The 21,711-nt window shown below is 38.6% G+C and overlaps 1 protein-coding gene and 2 long non-coding RNA genes across 3 annotated transcripts; all 3 read left to right on the forward strand.

Annotated features, from left to right (window-relative positions):
* Window positions 1-1,053: 1,053 nt before the first annotated feature.
* LOC112564472 lies at window positions 1,054-5,882 on the forward strand. Its single transcript, XR_003099220.1, has 4 exons — window positions 1,054-1,621; window positions 1,969-2,080; window positions 5,031-5,155; window positions 5,806-5,882. It is a non-coding gene; the product is annotated as an uncharacterized LOC112564472 (long non-coding RNA).
* Window positions 5,883-6,356: 474 nt separating this feature from the next.
* LOC112564471 lies at window positions 6,357-11,672 on the forward strand. The gene is made up of 3 exons (XR_003099219.1): window positions 6,357-6,445; window positions 7,188-7,315; window positions 8,235-11,672. It is a non-coding gene; the product is annotated as an uncharacterized LOC112564471 (long non-coding RNA).
* Window positions 11,673-16,385: 4,713 nt separating this feature from the next.
* LOC112564262 (calmodulin-A-like) lies at window positions 16,386-21,672 on the forward strand. Its single transcript, XM_025238961.1, has 3 exons — window positions 16,386-16,710; window positions 19,693-19,778; window positions 20,389-21,672. The coding sequence occupies exons 1-3, from the start codon at window positions 16,558-16,560 to the stop codon at window positions 20,585-20,587; spliced, it is 438 nt and encodes a 145-aa protein (XP_025094746.1). The 5' UTR covers window positions 16,386-16,557; the 3' UTR covers window positions 20,588-21,672.
* The last annotated feature ends 39 nt before the right edge of the window (window positions 21,673-21,711 follow it).

The raw sequence follows: 21,711 nt of genomic DNA on the forward strand, positions 1-21,711 counted from the left end.
GGGCAGCAGCAGTAAGAGGAAAAGTGTGAAAAAGGACGTGTTATAGGAGTAATGTTTAAGGAAGAGGTACGTTTTTATTGCATATTTGAAGGATTCAATAGCGGGTAGGTGGAAGATAAAGGGAGAGAGTTCCATTGTTTCGCTGCACAGTAACTAAAAATCCTGTGGCCATATGCTGTTCTGGTGACAGGAAGAGTAAGGAGACGGTCGTCAGATGAGTCGAGTTATCTAGTTGGGAAGTAAGGGAAGAGACGATCAGGGCAGGAGCCAGCAAAAAAATAAGACCACTGTTTGTACTAGATGCGAGAACGGATGGGTAGCACGTGCAGAAAACGGTGTGGCGTGGCCAGAAGTGCAGCAGATCAGTTTGTAAGCACTTTTTGGAGCAACAGGGAGCCGAAAAAGAGACTTGTACACGTTCAAAAGACCTATGTGGGAACAATAAAACAGTAATAACAAACGGGTATACTTGGCAATTAATGATTTGTAGATGCCGCCCCAAGTGTAGGACTATAGGGAACGACTTTAGACAGTAACTGTAGTTAGATCGACACACTCTCTCGTCACCTTGCTGTGTAAGCCACGTCTCAATGATGATGAAAATATTGAGGTAACTTTCTGTTACAAACTCTACAATTTCAACACTTTTCATTGTTGTGCTGACGATACAGACTGAGCGTTAAAAAAGCCAAACATATGGAAGTGAGTGTTGTCGTGTGGAGAAAACTAGACAGTCTCGTGTTCTCGTACAACCATGTTGATTTGGCCGGTCGTGTTTCCAGCTGGTGCATGTTACGCACAGGTGATGAGGTTATAACAAGTAACTCTCGTTTGCGTCAACAGTACATATAAAATCACTGGCGTGTATAGGTGGACTGCTGTCTGTCTGCCGAGACCAACGCTTCGCTTTTTGCAAATTTCTCCCCTCGCAAACCAGAAGCTCTTTACACACCTGCCTCGTTTCAAAAAATCGTCTGCAAGCAATCCAATAATACAAGTTTGTGGTAACAGCCAATCAGAGTTTAGCATCACCAAACATTGTTTTTCCTGGTAGAAGAGCGCAAGCAAGAGAAACACAGGATGAAGGAACGTTTGTCTTATTACTAATACCGTGGTACTTACAGTAATTATGACTGTTATGCCAACAATGGCAGAGGTCTGTCTGAGATTTGATACCTGTAAATGTAAAGCAGGATCTTTTACGGTGGATTTAACTCAACTTTTGGATGGCACAAATCCGAGGCATGCAGATTTACTTCATTCTACAAGTGTGATCTAGTCATATGACACATGTCCCGTGACAGTGTTGTACGCTGCAGTGTTTTGCAGCTTTATCAACTTTGTGTTGAAAGATAATTTTAAGTACTCTTGATTTGTGGAGGTGTATCTTGTCATCGCATATAATCGTAAAACTATCATTACATGCTATTGTCGCTGCTTATCAATTCTTCGCACCTCTTTGATGGCGTGTGTGTGGATGGGGTGCGCACTTGAGTGAACGTATTCAAACGTCTGTACGTGCATCAGTATGTGTGTATTGCGCGTCTAGCAAAAGAAATTGAACATCGCCATTAAGAAACAATTGCCTGTTTGATGGATTGGAAACAGTGTCTCAACCCATGTCTTTATTGCTTATTTTATTTAGGATTTTAAGAAATGTGCTATCAAGATTTGTGTAACGATTTTGCATATTTAATAGATGTGAGGTTTCAAGTCCTAATATCCATAAAATAAGAACTATTTTAGCATAGAAATGATTTTGATGGGAATATAAATGTGATTCCTAGCACGAGTTAGGAAAGGCTGTGAACAGTTTTTTAAATTTTATTTACAGGACTGTGCATGTTTCCAAAACTTTAATTGCTATGTTATAAATCAGTTGGTAAAATAATGTCATATAGCCTTATGATCATTATGATGGATGTCGACATGATGATTGAGACTTTTTTTTTTTTTTAACCAAAACAGGTTTGCCGTTCTGGACCCTAAGAGTGACAAACATCAGATGTTTTACTATATGCCTTGCCAGCCTTGACATCTCAAATTACTGTAAAACCCTTCATCTTCCATCAATGTGGCTGTAAGAACAATTTTTCTTTTATTGCTTTAATGAGACTAGAGTACAAGATTTTCCAGGTTATTGTGGAGTGCACGACAAATGACACTAAACCCAATTTACAATAGTGCAGTATATTGTGATCATTCATTTAGTATGCTATAAAATAATAAGATAAAATACTAGATTTCATGAAATGCTGCTTCTTATGAGCATCATAGTAACTGATAAAGAGAATGCAGTTAGATAACTTCATAATTGGTAGCAATCAATAACATACATTGATGGATAACAACAACTGGGTATGATGTCAGAGCTCCTATTTATTTAAAAGTGAGTTAAAAGTTTAAAAGCAACTTTTGTGGATACTTCTCATAATATCTGCACAAGTTGAGATAGGAAAATTTGTCTTAAGGCCACATGTACTGATAGATTATAAAGAGACTCCAAAACTTCATGACTGTAGATTCTATTGTTCCATTATCCAGCCTTCTCATTAAAAGAGTGAATTTTGTAAACATTAATAAAATGCATTATTTATTAAAATAAACACAAACACAAGTTTTTGTAAAAACCAAAACAAAAAAACTTACCTTAAAAAAACAAAAAAACAAATTAGAACAGTACGGAAAGTACAGTTGACTTCACAGATATGGATTCTTAGAACACGTTATAATTTACTAATAAAACTTCAAAGGCATATACAGGTAGTCCTCGGGTTACAACGGTCTTGAGTTACATCGTTTTGTGGTTACAACGCTTTATACGACGCTCTTTCCAACTTACGAGGTTTAGCGTTGTAAGTCGAACTGTACGTGCGCCTCATTCCACGTGCTGCGGAAGTCATAAGGCCATCTGAGAAGGGGGAAACAGCAACAGAAACTGGCAGGTCTGCACAATATTTTACTGTACTTATGTTTATTGATAATTATGTAGGGTACTGTGTTAGGATAGGTGTTTGGATAGGCTAAGTGTTTGCAGTACTGTACTGTTATTATGGTACAGTACTGTAAGAACGTATGATCCGACTTACGTCAAAATTCGGTTTACGACGCTGCGTAAGAACGGATCAACGTCGTAAGTCGAGGACTACCTGTAGTCCTCGGGTTACGACGGTCTCGAGTTACGTCGTTTCGTGGTTACGACGCTCATTCCGACTTACGGGGTTTAGCGAAAGGTCGACTCATCTGATAACAGTGCATCAAAGAAAAGGAAGGCCATCACCATGGAGGTGAAAGTGGATATCATAAGGCAATCTGAGAAGGGGGAAGCAGCAACAGAAATTGGCAGGTCATTATAGGACCTAGTCGTTCGACTGTCGCTACGATTATCAAGGATAAAGATCGCATCGTTGAACATGTGACAGGATCTGCTCCTATGAAAGCGACAGTGATAACAAAGCGTAGTGTACTGCACAATATTTTACTGTACTTATGTTTATTGATAATTATGTAGGTTGCTGTGTTAGGATAAGTGTTTGGATAGGCTAAGTGTTTGCAGTACTATACTGTTATTATGGTACAGTACTGTATGAACGTATGATCCGACTTACGTCGAAATTCGGTTTACGACGCCGCGTTAAGAACGGATCACCGTCGTAAGTCGAGGACTACCTGTATAAATATTAAATAATGACAGTGCTTTCCTTTATGTCAGTGCCTAAAACAAACAGCAATAGTGACAAAATATTCCTATGATTCACCAAAACAGTGACATGACTTTTCTGTGAATAATTTATCAGTTACCAGATTTATATAGTATACTTAATTTTCAACTGTTGAAACACTGCAAGCCACACAATAATACTAAAGCATGCACTAGGAGCTGTTTTTGGTGAATTTTTATTAATCATAGCTGTGTATATCAAATGTTGGGGAAGCACATAGCCCAGCAGTTAAAGTACTGGCATCTCAACCCAGAGGCTTGCAGAGAAAAGTGAGCTAAAGTTTAGGGGATGTCCTGTAAGCTTTTAAAATCAAATGTGGACTGTGTACCTGGGTTTCTAATCCATAAAATTTGAGAAATTTTCATATGAAATTGGTGGAAGTATTCAGACTTGATATTGTTAGGGGTTTTAGTTCCCCCTGACAAAAAAAATTGTCTTATTGACATTTAACACAAAATAGTGCAAAGCAATGGTCAGATGTTATTATGATCTTTATTTTTTACCTTTTCCTGGTTTCAATGCCAAATTGTGCATGCTTTCAGACACCTATAGGCACGTTTTCTCTCTCTCATCAGATTCTTTCAACAGTTAAATGTGATGGGAAATGCTGCTTATAGGGTAAATAATTAGGCATTGAAAGTATGAAAAATTGAGAGTTTATGCCAGACATCTCATAGCATAAGACATTTTTTAATAAATCAGCTATGAAAATTGATATGTTGTCATTAGTGGTTATTAAACATCAGTGAAACAGATTTACAATCTTAAAACACAACATTAATAAAGTAGTTTTTTTACATAAAAAATTAAGATGATATTAACACATGTACATGTGTGTATTTTTTGCAACTCATGAAAACCTCTCAAAATGTTCCTAAAAGAAGGAGGGGCTTAAAAACCCCAACAATTTTAGGTGGGTGGTCTTAAAACACTAGCATTTTATAGATACTAAACTCTGATATGATCAGTTCACTTTTGAAAAGTTTGAAATTAGGAAACAAAAAGAAAATTTTCTCAACAACGTAAAAATAAGTGACATTTTAAATTGCTGTTAAAGACTTATACATAATGTTTTATTGATTTCTTATAATTTTTTTTTTTTCATGTCATGAATGTTCTCAGCTGTAAATTTATCAGTTTCCTGCCATACTGTGCTAAAACATGCTTGTATGTGCATGTGTATATGTGGGTGTATTATGTTATACGACACACACATGTAAATGAAATTTTGCCTACTAACTATACGTGTGTGGGATGGGTGTGTGTGTGTGTGCATGCATGTGTGTTTCTGTGAATGCATGCACACAGGTTTGTCAGATGACAAATCCTCCGAATCCTGACTCCTTTGACCTAGGTGACATAAACACAGAAAAATTCTCTGGAGATCCAATGAATGGAACCCTCAGTATCACCTATCAAACACCAGACGAAAGGTGATACCTTGCACATATTTATTGATCAAATTGTAACATCATGAGATAATTCTTGCATTTTAAGTATTTTCTTACTAAAGATGTCTGAACACTTAATTTTCTTTTAATAAATAGATTACCAAATGGACTTAGATAATATTGTACACAAGTTTAAATGTTTTTTATTAAAAAATAGGGGTTTCTGAAGAATTAGATATTAATATATGATGTTTAATCTAATTAATATCTAAACATTAAAAGAAAGTGGATGCTGTCATTAATTGTTTGGAGAGATGTAATTATCCCGCTCTGTTTTCCATCATTAGATGTATTTTCAGTAATATTTATTCCATTCAGAAAGACAGTTAATTTAAAGATATTCTTTGTTCTTGCGATGACGTTAATCAGAAAGCTGCCATACCTGTGGTAACAAACAGTCAGTGAGCTTTATGCTGTCTGCCTGAGAAAGATGTCACAAAATAATTTTCTTTTTTAATATACTAGTTAAAAATATAAGTTTAGTGCCATCAACAAATGTGAATATTTTCTCAAATCCTTTTATAAGAAATTTACAGAATAATGAGGCTTTGAATATAAATCTGATTCAAAGTGTTTGAACAGAAATACATGACATTGATAGAGTTTGATTTCAAGATTTTTTTTTTCTCTAGATATACTAGCATCTTGTTACAGTGTGGTGATGACACCAGAATGGAATTCATCTCAGAATTCCCAACAAAAACATATGCAAGTTCATTAAATCATTTAACAGTAGTGAATACATTATATATTATTTAGGGTTGTTTGGTCTTTTTCCCCCTCATTTTCATATTAAATTGGGTAGTTTATAAAAATCTCTTATTTATGGTAAAAATATTGAGATCATTTCATATTTTTGCAATTGTTTTATGTTTGTCTCCCGTTTTTTCATTGTGCTAGCTCCTATATACATGTATAAGCAAGAAATGAAGTAATGACTAATAGATTTTATATTCCTGCTTCTTGTCACTTGCAAATATTTCTTTATTAATTCTATCCCAGCTTTAAAGTATAGATTCTTCAAAAATATCTTTGAGAACATTGGTGTTGAGACAAAATTTGTAATATTTTAAAATCTCTCCTCACTTTATCCACTTGTTTGCATTACCTTTGCAAGCATTGTCATGCAGTTTTCAATTAAATGGTACATAGTAATTAAAAGTGATGATGGTTGATGTCTTTTCAGAACTTCAAACTCTACACCCCACTTTTGTGTACTGGTACAGCTGCTTCTGCTGCTGGCCTTAGCGTAGGATCAGTCCTTGTCATCATGTATGCCATTGTCACTCATAATTTTCTTTGTGTTGTTGTTTTTGATTGGTAACACATTGATTTCGCTGTTGTTGTACAGGAATAAACTCTGGGTAAGAGCAATCAGAGATCTGTAGATCTACATATCTCTGAAGCAACAAATCAATCCATGTGATGAGGTGGACAAAGAGGAACTTCTCAAATGTGCTAGATTTTTTTTAAACATAATTTTTAAAAGTTCATAGTAGAGTGGAAACAGATGGTTGCAAGAATTTTATTTTTATGAAGGTGACTTCTGCAAAAGATCCTGATGAATATTGGCTGGCCTGCACTTGTCAAAAAAAAAATGGAAACCAAAACAATACACACACTATGATAAAGTATTTTTCAAAATGTATTTAATTTATTTTATGTGATTTCTTCACAAAATCATATGCATAGTCTAAACAGTCAACCATAAACAGTCTTTTAAAATATACTTAATTTTTTTTTCAACATGTAACTTTTGTGAAAAGTTGTAATAGAGCATAAGCTGTGGGTCATAATCAGATTGGGGAGTTAATTGTAACAGAGATGATGTTTATATAGTGAAATGCATCCATGAAAAATGTTGGGGTTGTAACTAAGAGAGAGTTGTAATCAAGATTTTACTGTATTAAAATAATCCGTCTTAAATGACATCTAGCTGAAGGAAATAATGTTTTACCACAAATGTGTCAGTGGTCCAAACATTTAAAGAAAATTTGTCTATATCTGTCCACAGATTCTTTGTAACCTTTTGCATTATACTGGATCTTTGGAATATTATTTATGAAATTTGTGCGGCGGGCACAGGGCACGGAAATGATTCCCAATCTTGAATTCTGGAAAGAACTACCGCTTGTGATTAGGGTGAGTACACAGATAAATCATAAGTATACAGTATGTTTTATGCCCAAAACGTCATTTTCTGTAGATGTATTTAACTAGGTAGCTAGCTGTAGTTTGAAGCAGGGGATGGAAGCGTAAGTGATAGCGTACCATTTTTATTTTCGACCTTATTAATTGGATGTATTTATGTGGACTATTAAGATAAACCATCTTATCTATATTGCACGTTTGAAATGAACATAGAGTACATTGTATTCTGTTCATGCTGTATCTTCCACTGTTCTTGACATCAGCAGTGGTTCTGTTGTCTTTCTTTTTAATAAGACCATAAAAGAGTAAACACACTACAAGGTGGGTGTCACCTGGACAGAAGGTTGTGCAGCTTAGTCACTGATCTCTTAAATAGCTCCAGGCTCAAATTTACGAAGCAAGTCAGTGACCAGGTGCTAGACTATGCACAAAAGTACAATGTTATTGATGGGACACCACACAATGTGAAGTGGGCATTGTTGTATTTTCTCTATTCTTGTGCATCGACAGCAAGGAAAATGGGGTGTCATTGGCTTTATATCTTACAGTTTTTGGTCAGTGATGTATTATTGTGCATGGTCTTAGACTTGGCCTTGTCCCCATTGATTCCACTCATACTACTGCCCCATAGACCCCAGATGTAATTTTCTCTGGCTATGTGTAATAAGCAGTCTGGAGCAGTTGATTCAAATGTATACACACCAGTTTACGTGCATCATGAGGTGTAGATTGCTGACCAGTTTGCTGCTGATAAATGTTTTCTTGTGGATATATAAGGGACTTCTTAACCAAACCCACAGAATCACATTTAAACACAAGCAAACGCATGCATGTCCATTGATTCATTTGTATGCATATGTTTATCTAGACATTAATCATTCTTAATACTGCATAATTTCTCCTCTGGCAGGATGGATTTGCCTTCACAGTCAGGGGCTGCAAAGGGGAGACAACGTATGAAAAAATTTAACTTTGTAATATTGGCAACTTGCACACTTAATAGAGAAGATCTCATATTTTTTTATGAAAGGTTGTGTGCCTTAAATTTGTATATGTGATGTTGCTAAACAGGAAATATGCATAATGGTTAAGAGATACCATAAAATGTTCGTAGACATGATTTTCAAGAGAGAAACTTACCTACTACATGGGTCACTTTCTACTAGATGGGTTACTGTCTTCGATATTTTTTATGCAGCAGTATGCTTCATCTTAACATTGAAAATTGTAAAATTTTTCACATGTGTCCTGATAACATTTGCTTATAAAGAAAAGAGCTTTTGAGTGCAGTGTAAGAGTAGATGGGTACCGAATTCTTGCAGTTTAAACAAGTGCCAGTTTTTTACACATGAAATACATTACTTAACCGATATAATTATCCATTTATCCATAAATACATTAAATATCTGGTGTTGAATTTTCACGAATATTTAATGTCCTTTTTTTTTCTGAGCATGATTTCCAGATTGTTTAGAAGAGGAAATTTGATAGGGAATTCCAAATGATTGGTATGAAGAATGCCATTCTTTCTGTGTTCATAACTGACATGGATGTTACTGTCATTTGAATGCTATGTCTGGAGTTTTAAGTGAAGTAAGAAATCTTTTGAAACATTTATGTATGAACACTGGACTGGTATGTAGTATTTGGACAAGATTAATGGCAACTTTATAAAAAAGTAATAAGGTTCTTTGTAAATGCGTAATAATTAAACTGCATGAAAATCACTTTGACAAATATATTTAGTGAAAATGTTATACAGGAATTTTTTTTAGCATATCATTATTCATTAAACATACTATTTATGACAAGAAATTCATTCAGTCATGACAACGCTTTGAAATGTATTTCTTGAGGTATTGAAATTGTACTCTCAGGTAACAATATGTAAATGGTTTACACTTTTTTGTTATTGATATAACAGAAAATATCTACAGCATGTACCAGTTAAACTGTTTATTATATACCATTTAAACTACTCATGCCTTGGTTGAGCATCAGTCTCAAACAAAAGGGTTGTTATTTCTAGGGCAGAGTGCTGTATATTTTCTAGAAAAAATGTTTTACTGTATTTACCACAGTATCCATGTGCATGGTTATGTAAGTGTTCATTATACTGTATGCTGCTGCTGCTTTTTAGTGTGTTTTGGCATTAGAGGAGTTCTCTATTTGGATCAAAACAGTGTTTTGTGAGATTTGTTTCCCAACAAAGTATGATTTTGAAGAAGCAATTGAAGGAAACTTGCAGATATTGCTCTTCAATATATTTGCAGTGATCATTAAGGTGCCAACAGGAATTATAATCAGTGGTATATCCACTGAACACCACAACACTGAACTTTAGACAATTTTAATGTTTTACAAATGTTCAGAAGTATTTTTCTCATGCCATAGCATTATGGTTATTACACTCTTCTTCAGAGCAGAAGAAGATTCAAGGCTTTCTTGGACTAATGATGTGAAAACTCCCCCATGCCTACCCAACAGCACTAGGTAACTGATTTATTAGGAAACAGAAGTCAGTGGAGAATGGGCTGGCTATGCCCTGGACTTTGTGAATCACTTATAGTTTACTGCCTCTGAGCCCACACGGCTATAGATCTGTTACATTACTGTTATCATTTCTACAAAATATGTTTGTTTATTTGATATCATGAATGTTGCAAAAATGTTTTTTGTGCCATGCACATTAAGATCTAATGGATACATTGTCTTTCTCAAGAACTGTTGTGTTACAAACTGTTTTCTTTATAATTTTTTTCTTAAGTTGTAAGTTATTACTATTAGCCTTTCTAAGCCTTACACTTCACATATTTATTCCTGATGATTAATGTAGGAGTGTTTTTGAATGTAAGTGGCTTATTGGGTAAGGTCAAAGATGGGAGTCGGAGGAAATGCTTCTCTCCCTCTTGTTAGCTTTGTGTTCATTCATTATGTTTATTTTGTATTGGTTGTGGTATCTTTATGGTATGCTGCCATTTCATCGGAATATTTTAATGTAGATTTAATGATATTGGCAACAACTGTATGGAAATAACAGATAGGTATTTCAGATTGTATTGACCAACTGCTGTTTAACCCAGAATGACTTGACCAGTTAAGGCTGAGCACCAGAAAACATTGTTTAAAACACTAGATAAATAAGGCTACCATCTGAGAAGATGAAATTCCAATTTTCTTTAGAACAATGAGCTCCTTACTAAATATATTTTGAATGGGTTTTATTACTAATAGCTTCATACAAGTGATGTGAGCTATTACTATGTGTTTGCATTTATCATTCCAATCTTCAGATGGTTTTTACATGTCACACTAATTTGATAAGTGGTCTGAGAGAGTTGTATATGTTGTGCAGTTCAGTTTTCTTGTCACATGTGATGGTGTCATACAGATTGTCATCTTATGGCAGAATCTTTACTGAGGCAGGTGTTCAGGACATTTGCAATGAGTGCATGTTTTATTGGGATGCTAAGCATTTCAGTAGAATATTCCTTCTCTTTAGAATTGTAACTTTCTCTTAGAGAAGAGTGCATTCACAGAACCTTTTACTGAGTTTTATGTTCCCAGTTTATCTTCAGTGCTGTGATTTGATCTTATCTGTGATTTCCGAGAACATAGTTTCATCATGTTTACTCCTACAGAACACCCAATTCTTTGGAAATGGATGTAACCCCCATCTTTTTTACACCTGATTACAACAGAAAAGTGAAGAAAAATATCCATTTGTTAAGGAACTGCACAACTCTGAGTGAATGACAGCAGATTACCCAGTGTGTTGTGCCTGATCACACAATAAGGCCTGCTACAGATCAGGTAATCGAAATAATTTCTTGTGTTGAATTCTAGAATTGACTTTAACAATAGACCGATACAAGTTAGGTGACCTGTAACTGAATATGTACATTAATCAAACCAGTCTTCATGTATGTCTGTCCATTTATTGTTACCATAGTTTGAAAAGTTCAGCCCTGTGCTCCACTGGGGGATGAAGAAGAAGAAGAGAGTGAAAAGTTATCTGAAATATCTAATGTTATCCTTTTAGTGACTTCAAGAGCCTTTTAAAGAAAAATCCCTTTTTCATCTCTTTGTATTGATCTGTAACCAGATACCTAAATTCCTCTGCAGACATTCCATGCTTTGCACATTTAGATTAAGAAAGATCTTGTGTTATATTTATCTGATTGTGCATGAGCAGGTCCTTGAAAATGTCAACATTTTCTTTACGACTTCTGATTTTTGTGGGAAGAGCTTGTTTTGCTGTATGCAGAAAAAGAGTTGTTTCTGTGGCACCACACATACTTCTACAGTCTTGTTACCTTCAATAAAATGGAGCATTGTACCTCTGTTAGATTTGGCATCTTTTCTACAGTATGATTTCCAACAAATTTTTCAGGGTGCATCCAGTTAGCTTGCTTAAGTAGTCTAGACCATTGGTGCCTTTCAATCGACAACGCTCAGCAAATAAGCAAGGTTAAGGAGAAGCAGGCATAAACCTATTTTAATCCAGTATTAAAAATGTTTCTAAAGCTCTTGTCGCCTCATTCTTCCACGACTTATAAATTGAAAACACACCATACCATAAAGCTTGTACTCCGTCAAACCAAGAGTTCGCGTCGACTGCTCTTCACACAGACTTTGCGGAAATCATAGAATTTTGTGGCCCTTCTTGATGTTGATAGTTAAACCGGAAGCGAACTTGTACTTCGGCCTCGTTCTGGAAGTTAACGCGGGAAAATTAACGAGTGCAAGCAGTCCCAGCTACAGGCCGTTCCTAACCAAATAATTATGAACGAACGTTTGGCCAAATTTGGAAAAGTTTTGATAAAACTGGTAAACACCTTTCCACATGTGCTCAAATGTTGGGCTATATTTGTCCGGAAACGAGAGATGAGGAGCACGAGCAGAGCAGCGAGAGACTGCACGATGGAGGGTAACTGGATAAGTCGTCAGTGTGAAACTCGCGTGTTCGTGGTGTTTCATGGTGTCAGGTGCAGTCTATGATCACAGTTTCAAAAAAACACATTTCAGTAGATAAGGAACCGCGGGAGCTACCGCCCTACAAAAAGAAAAAAAAAATACTATGGAGGCAAGAATGTGAACGGCGCTCACTGTCCCAAAGCCGAATACCTTTCGCTACTGCATCTCCGCTGTAGTTGCAGCCTAAATCACGCATTTTCGTTTTGCTATGAACGGGGTTTTTTTCTGATTCATCACAACATGCAAGTTCTGAATGAGGAAACATGATGGCTTGCTCAAGAAAGGATGGATGATGAGGAGTGGATTTCTAAGCTAGATCAGAGTGGAGGAAAAGAAAAGTTAAGTAGCTCTTCGTTATGCTATTCATTATTATTGTTGTACTGGATAACTCCTGTCTCCATTCCCTCCGTTCCCAACCCAAGAGATTTTTCCCCATGATAATAAATAAAGATAAAAGTCAAACCCTAACCTTTCGATCGTCGGGGGTGCAAGGTGTTTGTTAGAAACCTCAAACATGGGTCAACTGGGGGAAGTTCACAGTGAGAATTGTTGGTCACAATGGTACAGTGGCATCAAACACGCGATTGGTTGAATGGTCTGATAATTACAGGAAATTGTCTAACGACTGCGTACTTGAAAAGCTGAAAGTCTTTTTCAAGGTTTTATCAGACGGCAGACCCCATTTCACCCACCGCCCACAACTGTCAGTGTGCATCGACCATGAAGTGCCGCCAACAGAGCGGCGTTGACGGATGCGAGTGTCGTGACCTGTAACGGACTTTTTCTATATTGATTCTTACTGAAGAGGGTGTAGGAATGCTCGAAGATGATGACTACACTGAGTCGTTCAAAATAATATTGTATCTGAGTAAAGAATAAAATGAAAGACACCAAATGATCACGTGTCACCTACAGACAATGCACTGAAAGTAACGTCAGCAGCTACCCCGACCTTGTGACCTACGATGTTTGCGTTGTCATCAAACAAGATGAATGTTAATGCACATGAAAGTCTCCATATTAATGTACTGCTCTCGTGTGGGTGAGAGAAAGAGATGGACATGTCCCAGCAATGGTGCGGGATATCAAACACATGTTTTGTTTGCGTTTGCGGTGTTGATCTACCTAACCGTTGATCAAATTCTAGCTGTAAATACATTTTCCTTTCAGGTAAAATTTTCTCCTTAAACAAAAAATGAAAACAAAATGCATGTAAAATTTAGCTATATTGGTAGAACTAGCTATGGCACACAAACACACACACACGCATGCACGCAAGCACACCTCTACACGATATAAAGTGTGACCAGCTATCACGCACACACACCTCAGCATGCTCGATAATAGTGGGACTAGCTATTTAAACACACACACACACCTCTTTACACACACGTGATGTATATTAATGGACTAGCTATTACGCACACACACCTCTAAATGACATACGGGTCTATAGTTTCGCACTAAGGGCTTCACGAGGACTTCTGGGATGAAAAGCATAAAGGAAAGCGAGTGAGAGCCACCCATCCATGAACATTCGTGTTGTTCACAAAACTTGACTAAAAGCGCACACTGTAAGCTGTATACCTCCCTAGGCCATATCTTGTTCTTTCTGAAAATAGGCGCATGTGTACACAAGGAGCAGGCTGTGAACATTTTACAGTGACGGGTTGGGATTTCCACAACGTGGGTTAGCGAAAAAGAGGGAAAAGAATCGAAGAAGACATAAATTATTAGCTTTCCGAGACAATGATCTACGATGTTAATATAGAAAGGAAAACATGGCAGCAGGTCGTTAGAAGTGATGACTAGATGACACTTAACCGTCGTATTTCGTGGGTGGAAGGGCCACATGATCTAGACTCTAGAGAGATTACTAACCTGCCAAGTAAGTGTCGGGGAGAGGAAAGTGTACCCTGAACAGCGAGGCTACTTTCCCCAGCTCATTCTCAACCCTTCACCAACCAGGTAAATGGAGAAGTTGGCGGGGAGTTTGATAAGAACATTGGGGGTTCGATGACTTTCGAACGAGAGATACAAAATGTGAGGTGTACAGAACAACACTTTGAACTCCGCTGTTTTTGGCAGACATAGCCAGAAAGTATTTTTTTTTGGCATTGTTTCTTTCCTGCTCATTTTGAACACTTTAAAACAACGATTAACACGACACACACTCAAATATTCATGCTCGCGCACATTAACATGTAACATGTAACAGGTAATGTGCGCACATCGATTGCTTATCCTTCGATCCGTATTTCATATGTTGTTTGCTTGTTTTCTGTCCCTCACATGTTGCCCATGTCTCGTTCTTGTTCTTAAGCCCTGAGCATGCTCCTTAGGAGTGTGAGTATGCGCTACATAAATTTTCTCCTGACATACTTTATTGTACCGAACACAAACGACCTCTTAATAGTTCTTGTCCTGTCTCACGTGAAGCGCGGGTAGATTTGCCAGACTCACCAGCGCCGTGTGATTTTTTTTTTTTTTTTTTTGTTTAACAAACTCAAGCGACATGTGCTGCAATATGCGAAAAGGACAAAAGAAAAACACTTTTGTGTGAGCAGATCGACTTTCGAGTTGGAGCTCGCTGGCAGCGCCACCTTTCGGGTTAAAAAAAAAAATAAGAGCAATTTTTTAAACCGTCCTTGCCAAATGAGCTTGCAACGCTCCTCCACGCATCCTTGATTTTCCTTAAAAGAAGTTTGAAGTATCCGGCTTGTTCTGTTCCGCTTGTGTAGTACTGTACTGCTTTTCAAAATGCAAACACTTGTTCTGCAAACAGCTTTTTTAATTTTCAATAGTCATTAAAAATAACACTGTTCACATGAGAACCCGACTCATTGCATAACATCGATCAGCTAAGGACATGTGCAGCAGTGTGGTTGTGCTTATGAGAGTGACACATAGCTATTTCTGATCGTGCCCACACTTTTTCACACATATTTGCACCGACCAGCCACTCCCAACACAAGCCTACTCACAGCCACGACGCACACACACATGTGGCACAGCTGGCAAAATCGTAAAAAATGCAGTAACCTGTGAATAATTCCGGGCGCAGGTAAAAATGCAAACAAGAGGATGACAGGAGGAGATATTGATCTGACGTGCATCAACCGTCTATCGATGTAGATGCTGACTGAGCAGCAGATAACGATCATAACTGATGGACGGATATCGGACCAACTAGCACAGCCGATATTTGAATTTGGTCATTCTGAGCTTAATTCACATTCTGGAAACGTACCAACACTCAGGTCCATCCGTCCTGGGAGGGACCTTGCTAGTTCTATTTTTTCGCCCTAAAAATATTGGATTAAATAAGCGTTTGACGATAACATTGGTCAAAATTACTGACCTGAGAGGATTTTACGCTCGTAATTGATTGTACGTAACAGGAACTACTAGTCCAGTATCCACAGCAATAAAAGATGGGACCATTGCCAGTTGGAGCCACTGAAAGATTAATCTTCCTTTTGTGTTTCTTGTCTGCTTTTTCGTCATGCTATTGTATTATGTGTACATGTGTACGGGCGGACTAACATTTTAATTTTGACTTTTTATCTTCTTTCTTATGTTGGAGGATTAATTGGTCGTGTTACCCCTTCTCCTTTTTCTGTTGTCCCGTATCACTACTCTTCCCACAACTTGCTAGATGGAGTCTCATCCAAGGATTATACATCCGCTCGTGTGGGGGTGTGCGCGCGAGTATTGCGTGGGTGTTGGCTCGTCAGTGCAAGAGATATCTGGCAGCGGTCAGAATCACGTGACACGTTGGGTGACAATAGCACCTGACCACCAAGTCTGAGGCTTTTAACGCATTAAGCCGTCTGTCTGGATTACTGATGGCGAGATTTTAATCGCTCAAGAAAAAAAAAAGTTTACTTAAACGCCTACGACTTGTTGTCGATCCATCCATGGCACACATCGCCGACGATGTTCCTGTATTGCTGAACATAAAGAGGGCAATATTAGAGTAATACATCACTATACGTCCACACACTGCGCTGAGATGGTTTTCCCTTGGTCTTTTCTCGCTCGCTTGCTTAGCGCAAAACTTGGCCGGTTAGTCACATCTGCGTTTAAAAATCACACCAATCGCAACTGCCCAGACACACAGGGTCAAGGTCTACCATCAGCGCGCGCGACGACATTGCGACACAGGAGGATTTACCAGGTGGGCGACGGCGTGACACTTTTACCTGCACGGTGCTTGACGGCGGACGAACTTCGTGAACGACTCGATCGACGACATGGCGAGCAGCAAGAAAGGCGGAAAGACAGAAGACGTGTATTTGAATGCCTTCAAACAGTTCGACAAGAATGGTGACGGCTACATCAGCCTGCGGGAGATGAGGGAAGTGCTGACTGCGGCGAACAGCAAACTTACTGACGCACAGATATATGTAAGTAGAAAACATACGCGCGCGCACACACACACACACTCGATGTGAGCCTCGGACATGCATTAACAAATACCAAGGGGCAACAATACAAAGGAACCCTTCTATTAATATAAGTCTCTAACCTAGTTTTACTGAACTGTGATATCTTCTTAACGTATTTTTAATGTTTGTGTTTAAAACAATTTAAAAGCGAGGTGTGTGTCCGGGAAAGAAAACCTTGACACGATGAACCGTTGTATACAGTATTGCGAGCTACCACCAGACCCTCAGGGCACCATTTAACAGCTCGACCTGAGCGTCTCCACACACTGAAGGAAGAGAGGGGAAGGGATGGGGTGCCGGTGGAGAGGGGTTGAGCCGCGACATTCCTGTGTAGGCCAAGCAAGCAAGCGGCACGCACTGCGTCCAACTGCTGCGTGTAAGTTAACGGAGCGCTGAGGACAGTGCGACAGGCATGCACGCGCCACGCTGCAAGGATCATAGGGAATGCGTAGGGAGGGACAGTTGACAGGCTTCACCAAGGTCCGTGATCGCAAAAATCCCATCCAACCCACGCACACACACGCGCGCGCGCGTACAAAACAACAAAATAATAGGAACGGTTAGTCTATAAACAAAAGAAATTTTCTGTCTTGGACTTGCTCTGACAGACACTGAAGTTTGATTTGATTTGAACGCACATTCACATGCATCAATAATAGTGTGCATATTTAAGGGCTCGATAAAAATGGAATCGATGAGCACGTTTCAGTCAAATCGACGTTGTGGTGGTCGCGCGGAAGACGTCTGTTTGTCAAGACAATATGTCACCCACTTAAGTGACTTCAGATCGGAAAGATAGGATATCCTGCAGCATTCATAAAGCCGGCTGAACAGCAACAGCAACTCCCTTATTTCCCTCTTGAAGTTTGGGATTGTCAGCTGCACGGCATTAAACAATGGCCAGTTAAGTTACTCACAATGCGGCGAATCCAGTTTTTGCCTGAACACGAGTGAAGTTGAATTGAGAGCACCTACTTTTATGGTGGGATAGAAGCCTGTGAGTGAGAGGGTCTTACTTAGCAACTCCATGACGTCAGCAAATGGAGTCACACTACTGCGCATGACCTGGCAACTGCAAGGGAAGGAGGGGCAATGTATTTAAAATGCATTATTTCTTGCTGGAGGGGGAAAGAAAGTAATATTAAAACTGTGTGAAACTTTATTCATGACCTGTTGTTTTAGCTTCCCTGAGCCCTGTCGCACAAAATTTAGCTGCACACTTCAACAAAGAAGCAGACTGATTTCTTTTTTAATGCGAACATCATTTTGTTCTTGACAATTGTTGATATGTAACTACAGTATACAAATTTTGCGAGGACAGTTTGGTCATTAAATGCCATAGTCCGTTCTCTTCTTTCATTTTCTTTACCTCTGCTAATGTCAGGTGCCCATTGCTGGGTTCGCAAGGGGGGGGGGGGAGGGACTTTTTCAGCCACAACAGGCAACCTTCTGCTTCACAGTTGACTGCACAAATCACCATCCTGTTCAGATACTTATGCTTCTCGTCGGCTTCCCGCGGCCTGTATGGACGATTTGTTTGTGACACGCATGTGACCTTCCCCCAAGCCGAGATAAACCACTTTCGGTTTGATGTCGGCTATTGATACACGTAGCCGACCATGTCGGCTCATACAATAATATAAACAGAAGTGGTCGTCGATATTGCTGTTTACCTTGGTGTACAGTTCTGGCCCACAAGAGTCCTGCATTCTTCTTTCATGGATTTCCAAAGCATGAACACATAAAAGAGGTTTGGAAGGAAAAACAAATTCGTTTGGGTTTTGAGTTAGTTTGTTCATGTGCAAGCGTGTCTGTGCATGTATAGCTTGTGTGTAGACTTTGTAAATAAACTCTTACATCGAGAGGAGGCATTGTGTACGAAATAGTCATGATTATTAATGTACTTTAACTGCACAACTAAAAACAAAAAACTGTGCATTAGGAAAAATGGCTTTGTTACTACACACTTCATATTATACACAAATATAAGCAAGCTAATTTTTCAGTAGATAATTTTTATAATGCTCGCTAATGATCTTATAAATACTAAAATGGCCCTTAGAGGAAAAGGTTCCCCACCCCAGCTTTAGACAATACCCAGCTTCACGTTTACAGTTATGTTTATCTTTATGGCTGTCTTGGCTCCGCAGTGCAACAGCTGTTGGACACAAAATTATGCCAAGATTATTTTTCTTGTACCAGCTTGTATGCAATGGATCAATACAGTGTGTGTTAATAATAATAGATTAATTCGTGGTAAAGACTTTATAACCAGTAATTTACTTCTTTGTACAGCGCAGTACAAATTGATTAAAGTCTTTACATTGATGCTGATAACAAAGTTCTCACACCGATTGTGGGCTTGTTGCTCCTGTACGAACTGCGTCCTTTCTCATCGCTGCTTGACGACATTGTGTCTGGATTTCTCAATTTTACTTGCAACCCGTATTGTTATTTGATTCTCCAAACTATCAAATATATACTGCTGCTGATAGCATCTAGCTCTCTCTGGACTGCCTACTAGCACGGTGCTAGAGGGTCGTATCTTCAATTGGCGCAGAATTTCTTTAAGTACATACTACCCTTCGCCTTTGGTCGCCACAGCTTTAGAGGCACGTGGATGAAACGGTGACATCACCTGGGCTTACTGTACAAGATGACGTCACTAGTGTTACAGCTCTAACATTGAAGAACGCGCATGCGTAGTCTCTGAAGCGTGAACCACACCAGAAGCAACTTTTTGGTTTAGTCGGTGAGTCTTCTGACTAACGACTCAATGAACGATGGCAGAGGCAGTTATCGCCAGTCATCTCCGTCGTGAGACAGACAACATTGAAACATAATAACCACTCAGGTGAAAATAAGCACGTCATCATGTCGGGGCGATGACGTCACTATATAGTAACGTATTGCTGAAAATTTGTTTTTCTTTGCCCACAGGAGTTCTTTATGTACAACGACTCAGACAAAGACCAAAAAGTCTCCTTCGAAGAGTTTGTGGCTGGAGTCAAGAAGATCATTGAATTGTAAGTTGCTTTAAATATATCTGTAACCTTGTGAGAAGAAAACAATGTTCTATTGTACCTCGACTCTTGTAACAGGGCTCTTTGCATGTTCCTAGTATGTTGACTAGCGTGGGACGTAGGACTTGCACCCTCGTCTCCTAGATACACAGTCTGTTTTCTGAACTCAAGCAGGTTAAGCCCTAAATCAGGTGTGTGGGGGCGGGGGAGTATATTTGAGGGACAAGCAAGGAGTGTAAATTACGAGACAGACACGACACATACGAGTACACGACAAGGCAGAACATGATTGCTTCTCGTCGGCTTCCACAGTTTGGTCAAATATAGCAAGCTAATTTTTAAGTAGATTTTTTCCCCCCGCGAATGATATTATAAACATCAAAATATCCCTTGGAGGAATAAAGGTTCTCCACCCTGCCCTAAATAAGCACCTACTTCATTAGTTGTTGTTTTTTTTTTTTAATTTACAAGTCCCACAGCTTTTTCTCGAAAATAAATGTCTGTCTGTCTGTCTGTCTGTCTGTCTGTCTGTCTGTCTGTCTGTCTGTCTGTCTGTCTGTCTGTCTGTCTGCCTGCCTGTGCAACTCGTTTGATTTGAACGGTGTGTTCACAGCGTGGAGAATGCAAGGGAATTCTTCAAGCAGATGGATACAAGCGGTGACGGTTACCTGGACAAGAAGGAGTTACGGGAGCTGCTAAATCGCTGCGGCCAAAAGCTACCCGAAGAGGACCTGAACAAAATATTGCAAGAGGCTGACAAGAACCGCGACAACAAAATCTCATTTGACGAATTCATCGAAGCTTGCACGTAAGCGGAGCAAGGAGAATATCAAGAAGACTGGCAGCACCTTCCTTATTCTCAACGATAAAACAAATGTGTTTATAGCCTCAGACCAATTTTTGCCTATATATTTTTTAATACTGAATTTTATATACTTGTTGTTTTTTTTTTGTTGTTTTTTGCGTCTAGAAAATTCGGCAACCATCCTGGAACCTTTTAATTTCTAATGTTTTTTAAATGATATCGGGTCATTTTAAATATGATTGGGTTAGTAAGAGAATTTAGTTTGTTACGGACCGTTGTCAGCAAGCAACTTAGATGGGATTGATTGAACAGAACAATACAATGTCTTAAAACAAAATCGACAAACTACTGGCAAAACCATAGTAGGAGGTTGATGGGGGAGTCGCAAGATTCTATTCATCCATAATATTCAGCAGCCAGGGGTATATACTGGCAGCATCACCGTTTTCAGTATTGTAGCAAACAATTTTACGATTTGGGGCAAGGAGGGGGTAAAGAGCACAGACCTAGCATCACTTGAGACTGAGTTGCCGTAGTTGCAGGAGGGCCCAGTAGCTCGGAGGCAGGACAAACTTCTGCCTTAAGGGTACTGCCCTCGGTGTTGTAGAGTGTAGACATCTGTAGAGACAGAGCAAACCTGTATGTCAAATCGACAAATCGTGTCTACAACTGTTCATTTCTACCGCCAATGTCACAGCCGATAATTTTTTTTAAATATAATATCTTTTCTCTGTATTTTAATAGTAGTGGAGATCTTTTGCTACTCTTCTACGTTAGTCGTTGGCAGTCGCCGTTGATCTCTAATAGCCTCGTACTGCAACATTTTTCACTGTTGACATTTTCCCCCCGAAATAGCACTCTGCTTTTTACCTGAGCAATGTTTTTCAACTTTTTCATGTTTGTATGCTTAACAAAATATTTTTACCTTTACTTGAACTCAGATTTTTTTGGCGCCCTGTGAGGCCAACCTGTTAATTCATTTCATTTCTTTGTATTCATCGGGTCTTTGCGTACCGTTTGCTCTGCTTTAGCTGCATTTTCATGATGCTTAACATCATTTAATCTTTCAAAATTAAAAATTTTGCCTTTACTCCATGTGTTTTCAGTTTTTTCTTTTCTTTTCTTCCGAAG

The sequence above is a fragment of the Pomacea canaliculata genome, linkage group LG5, assembly GCF_003073045.1.
Source record: "Pomacea canaliculata isolate SZHN2017 linkage group LG5, ASM307304v1, whole genome shotgun sequence".
NCBI lineage: Eukaryota > Metazoa > Mollusca > Gastropoda > Architaenioglossa > Ampullariidae > Pomacea > Pomacea canaliculata.

What these genes read in the sequence shown, in the direction of transcription:
- LOC112564262 (XM_025238961.1), top strand. Translation starts at nt 16,558, where the DNA reads ATGGCGAGCAGCAAGAAAGGCGGAAAGACAGAAGACGTGTATTTGAAT. An exon ending in TTACTGACGCACAGATATAT is followed by an intron (nt 16,711 to 19,692) that starts GTAAGTAGAAAA and finishes CTTTGCCCACAG; the next exon opens with GAGTTCTTTATGTACAACGA. An exon ending in GTCAAGAAGATCATTGAATT is followed by an intron (nt 19,779 to 20,388) that starts GTAAGTTGCTTT and finishes GTGTGTTCACAG; the next exon opens with CGTGGAGAATGCAAGGGAAT.